Here is a 5,513-nt window from a genome sequence, read left to right as displayed (position 1 = left end):
AAGAAGGGAGTTATTAGTGATTATCTGATGGTTCAGTCTAATGCCTCCTTGTTCTCTGGGTTCATAAAGTAGTGTAGATGTAGAGCTGAGGTGCAGGGTAGAGCCTGCCACCTCATCCCAGCCCTCCTGGTTTTGATCCACAAAGATCTGCAGCTTCTTCCTGGTCACACACTCTTTCCAGTTTGAATCATAGATCTAAACTAATTGTCCTCCTCAGGTCATCAGGGGATTACTGAAGTTTTGGCCAAAGACCTGCAGTCAGAAAGAGGTGAAGCTCCTTGATCTCTATCACTAGGTTCTGCTACTTGTTGATTCACACTCAGTGGTGCATAATCAGTCACTTCTCTGGTGCTCAGGTGATGTTCCTTGGAGAGCTTGAGGAAATTCTGGATGTCATAGAGCCCACGCAGTTCGTGAAGATCCAGGAGCCGCTTTTCAAACAGATCTCCAGATGTGTTTCCAGTCCACACTTCCAGGTTGGCGACGTCCTGACAGAAGCCTCGAATGGTTCTGCTGCCGATTCTCTAAACCTAGAGATGTTTGCTCCTTCCCTCCAGGTTGCAGAGCGAGCTTTGTACTACTGGAACAACGAATACATCATGAGTCTGATCGAGGAAAACTCCAGCGTCATCCTGCCCATCATGTTTGCCAGTCTGTACAGGATCTCCAAAGAACACTGGAACCCGTGAGTCCGTCTGCACCATTTACTGACACATCATCAGCTGACCTTCATTTGATTGATTGATCAGAGAGGAAAGAAAAAGATCTGAAGGAGATGAAGAGCTTTAAACTCCTGCATCATCCAGATCCTCCTCTGGGATAGAAGAATAGAATAGAATTCAACTTTATTCTCATTCTACTGTCACAGTACAGAGCAATGAAATCAACTCTCTGCATCGTGCGGCGCCCAGGGAGCAGTGTGGGGTTAAGGGTCTTGCTCAGGGACCTAGAGTGGAGGCTGTGGGAGTGGGACTTGAACTCTGGGATCCATGCTCTATGCCCAAGCTCTTGGCCGCCGCTTGCGGCTATATTACTATATTTAAAGAGCATTGAGCTATTATTAAATTCATAGAACCAAAACATGCGGTAATGAACCCTTAATTTAAAATGACATCATTAAAACTCACCATCGGCATCAATCACACGTTTCTGGATGGATCTTTGGAATGGAGGATTATTGCTTTGTTCTCTGCCTCCAAACTCAGCATCTCTTCATCCGTGCCTGAGATCAGAAGTTTGGTTGGACATTGTTAGATGCTTTTAAACTTTTAAGCCGGTATATTTTGTCAGTATAAAATAACTATTCTGATGGATGATGGAGGAATCTGTTTCCTGGTCTGCTGAAGGACCAATAATCTGCATCCAATCATTTCATTAAACGCTCTTCGTTGTTGGGAATATAGAAGAATTATGCTCTGATCTGTAGTTACCGATCTGTCGTTACCATATATATGTATTTGATAAACCTTCTAAATGTTCTTTTTCCTGTTTGGTATGATTGAAATTGTGTATCTTGACCTGGCTGGACTGGAGTGAGCTTTTTTTAGCTCCGCTCCTTATTTTGACGGTGAAGGACGGAGAAGACGTCCGTGGACGGTGACGTGCGGAAGATGTGGAACAGCTCTCATATTAACATGACAGATCAATTACTCCGCAGGACGTACTTGAGCGGGGCGGGGCAGAGCGTGGCGGGCGGAGGATGTGAAATCCTGGGTAACGGTTTCAGTGCAACCTGGGGCCTGGACTTCAGCAATGACTCAGAAAAAGAGTCATCTGGGAAGTCCTGGACCGAGTCAAAGTCTAGACCTCAGTGTCATGGAGCTGATCTGAAACACGCTAAGGCGTCCGCCTTAATCAGTGTGGAGTGTCTACGCCGTTTTATACGAGTGTCCGAACGTCTAGTGCAGGCATCCCCAAAGTCGGTCCTCGAGGGCCGCTGTCCTGCAAGTTTTAGAGATTTCTTTGCTTTAGCACAGCTGATTATTATGATTGCAGTTGAGCAAAAGCCTGGTAATTAGCTTTCAATTAAAATCAGCTGTGCTGGAGCAAGGAAACCTCTAAAACCTGCAGGACAGCGGCCCTCGAGGACCAACTTTGGGGATGCCTGTCTAGTGGACAGAAATTTTCCCACAATGCACCTTGAAAAGTAGTGATCATCCATGGTCACTAGACGAGCAGATATATCCCAGAATGCTTTGAGGGAGCTCTCCTTTCAAAGCATCATGGGATTTGTTGTAGCAACGGTAAATAACAAAGATGGCGAAGGCATCGTGCAGGGAGGCGCAGTCACATGACCAATGGGGAGCGAAAAGTAGTGATCATCTGTCTGAACGTTCATTTAACTGAGTTCACTATAAAGTCCCTGCTCTCTATAGTGATGGAGGGGTCAGAGGTCAGGCTGGACGTTAGGACACAGCCTAGAACCTCTGAAAGGGGGACAGACAAATCAACCATCAGCTCCAACTTCCTGTGTTGTTTGATTTGATTCAATGAAGCAGATCAGAACTTTATCTCCTTCAACCCTGATATGGACTCTAAACTGTCCTCTGTCCTCTCCCCGTCCTCTGTCCCAGGGCCATCGTAGCGCTGGTCTACAATGTCCTGAAGGCCTTCATGGAGATGAACAGCACCTTATTTGATGAGCTCACCGCCACCTACAAGTCAGAGCGTCAGAGGTAAGGACTCCATCAGAACCCACTGAACCTCTAACCATCCTCGTGGAGGTGGGTAGAACCTTCATAGGGTCAGCTAAAGTAGTCACACCCCTGATCCTATCAGAACCGACCAGATGCAGGATTTAGGCCTAGTCAAAGTCCAGACCTGAAACCTTTTGTCAGACATGAAAGCTGATCTTCTCTGCTGGTTCTTCTACAGAGTTCAGCGGTTCTGACCTGCAGCAGTCCTCAGATCCTCTTTGCTCATTTCTGACATTAAACTTATTGAAGCTTGAGGTTCAGAACCGCACCTGATGGAGGACTAGAACCTGTCCAGGTCCTGCAGAGGGTGGAGCTCATTCTTCTTCTGCTTGTTTTAGGGAGAAGAAGAAGGAGAAGGAGCGTGAGGAGCTGTGGAAGAAGCTGGAGGACCTGGAGTTGAAGCGGGGCCTTAGGAGCGACGGGATCATCCCCACCTAACGGACGCCACCGCCGCCGCCTCCTCTGCTCCTCAATCCCTGCCCTGAGCTCCGGTCTCTGGACTCTCAGAACCTCGGGGTTCTTCATCCGTTTATTATGAGTTCTGTTGTTTAGTTTCTCCTGTTTGTGCGACTTCCTTTACTGTAGATCATCACATCTGTTTCCATGGTTACTGTAAATAATTATCCCTGAACTGATGATGATGCGAACAGAAAAACGAGACGAATAAAAACGGAGAGAAAGAATCTAAAGAAAGAAGCAGGAAACTGAGATGGTAGATTCTTCATTTCTGTTTACCCTCCTCCTCCTCTTCCTCTCTCTGCCTGATCAGATGAGCTAATGAACCTCCACGCCGTCTCAGACGACCATCCTGGGAAATCAGAGTGTGTTTACATGCAGATCTAGGAATACTGGAGCTAGATGGTGTAGTTGTTCTATTTCTCTCTGAGCTCCAGAGGAAAGGATCAACCATGGGGGGGTCCTCTTCATGTGAACACACTCTGAGTAAGGAATCGAACCATTGACCCCCTGGGTCTTTAGGAGACCCGTTGGTACTGGTCTGGTACCAGCCTGCCAACAGATAACCATGCAAACAGAACTCTGTTCCTGCTGTTTGCCAGCAGGGGGCGCTGCGTGGAATTCACAGTATTACAGTGACTAGAACCGAGTTTCTGTTAGAACCTTAGTGTTTGTTTATGGAGCAGAACCAGAACCAGACGTCTTCTGTTTCCCCTTTACTTCATTTTGTCTCACTTTATTCTCTGCTTTTTGGTTTTTATCTTGTTTTCAATATTTTGACATTTCTGTTCATTAGATGTTTGTGTATATCTTTGCGGGGGGGTTAGTTCAGAGTGGGAGGGGGGCATGGAGCAGATGGAGCTGTTGGGACCTTAGAGAGCATTCTGCCCCATCAGAAGCCCTTCCTCCCTGTAGGATGGATGTGGTGTAAAACGGCCCGGATGTAAAATGATTTACGACCAGAGAAAAGATCAAAGGGTTGGAAGAAAAATGTTTAATTATTTTAAAAATAAAGAGATATTAAATTAAATCGGTTTGTGATAAGGACTGAAATGCTGTTTGGGTTTTTTTCTGTCTGATTTTAAAAGATGTTGGTGGAATTCTAATTCATTGGAAGAAATAATACAAGACAAGTAAAATAGAGAAAATAAACCTGTGAGTCTGTAAAGCAGAAAAGTGTCAGCAGTAGATTAGAGGTCAGTCAGCGCGACTGCTGGAAGATGACCTAAAAAATGCAATGAGCTCTTTGGTTCTGATGCTGCTGCCTGTGAGATTCATCACCTTCTGCTTGGACCGGAACCTGGAGCTGCATACACTGTCAGAACCATAGATGTATAAGAGTAGGCCTCTGACTGTTGCGGTGCAGAAATCCCGGGCGCCATCTTGGGGAGGTCGACCAGCTCCCCTAACCGGCTGCTTTAAGCAGAAGAGAAGTAGAAGGAGGCGAAGTTGAATGAATCTGGGCCCTCATACTGTCCTCCTGGGCTCTCTGCAGAGATCCAGAGCTTTTTCCAGTTAGATAAGTGACTGCTCAAATAAGCTGTGTTTTACAATCGGAGCTGTCAGCTCTCACCTTTTGGGCGTGAGACTCGCCCATCTCAGTGTCTTCACACACTCACACTCCATATCCGCAGTTTTTCACGCTCGAGGAGATGCCAAGTCAATTCTAGGACATGCCGGGTTAATTCTAGGAGATGCCAGGTCAATCTGAGGATATGTCAGGTTTCGCTCCGCTCCGACTTCCTTCAAATATTATCCGATTCAGAGGAGAAAAACATGCAGTAATGAACACGCACAAGATGATCTTTTATTTCCAGGTGGATCATCTCCATCATTGGTCCTCCTAACTGTCAATCATTCTGGCGATATATCTACGTAAGACCGCCCTACGTGCTCATCCCGTTAGCGATCTTTTTTCTGCGCACTTTCAGGCGTATATCTGTGGTGAGCTATGGTTTCAGTCAGTCATTGAAGCTCATCTTTCTCACCGCGGTTCGTTGAAAATGGCCGAGAGTCAGAGGAGAAAGTTTCAACGAAGTGTATGAGAAGAAAAATTAGGCCTCATAAGAGACAGATATATCCCAGAATGCTTTGCACGGAGAGCTCTCCTCTCAAAGTATTATAGGATTTGCTGTCACAGCGGCCCGCTGTTGCTACCCGACAGCGGCAACTAATAACAAAGATGGCGCAGGCACCGCGGGGTGGAGGAGGAGTTATGTGACCAACGGAGCAAAAAGCGTGATCAGCTGTCTGAACGGTCAGTTAACTGAGTTAACTATAAAGTTCACTATTTAGTCCCCGCTCTCTATAGTGATGGAGGGATTTAGGGGTTAGGGTGGACGGTCAGATACACCAAGCTTG

At 46.4% G+C, this 5,513-nt stretch overlaps 1 protein-coding gene across 1 annotated transcript in view; it reads left to right on the top strand.

Annotated features, from left to right (window-relative positions):
- Positions 1-4,200, top strand: part of LOC107084853 (serine/threonine-protein phosphatase 2A 56 kDa regulatory subunit epsilon isoform-like) — a 37,553-nt gene extending 33,353 nt beyond the window's left edge. Inside the window, exons 9-13 of the mRNA XM_015374901.1 lie at positions 218-268; positions 357-476; positions 558-685; positions 2,574-2,675; positions 3,035-4,200. Of these exons, the coding sequence (XP_015230387.1) occupies positions 218-268; positions 357-476; positions 558-685; positions 2,574-2,675; positions 3,035-3,134 (501 nt within the window). The 3' untranslated portion in view covers positions 3,135-4,200. The remainder of the gene's footprint in view (positions 1-217; positions 269-356; positions 477-557; positions 686-2,573; positions 2,676-3,034) is intronic.
- Positions 4,201-5,513: the final 1,313 nt, after the last annotated feature.

Source organism: Cyprinodon variegatus, unplaced genomic scaffold (assembly GCF_000732505.1).
Source record: "Cyprinodon variegatus isolate N-32 unplaced genomic scaffold, C_variegatus-1.0 Scaffold110, whole genome shotgun sequence".
NCBI lineage: Eukaryota > Metazoa > Chordata > Actinopteri > Cyprinodontiformes > Cyprinodontidae > Cyprinodon > Cyprinodon variegatus.
The sequence above is the reverse complement of the archived record's forward strand: the minus strand, read 5'-3'. Positions and strand labels throughout refer to the sequence as shown.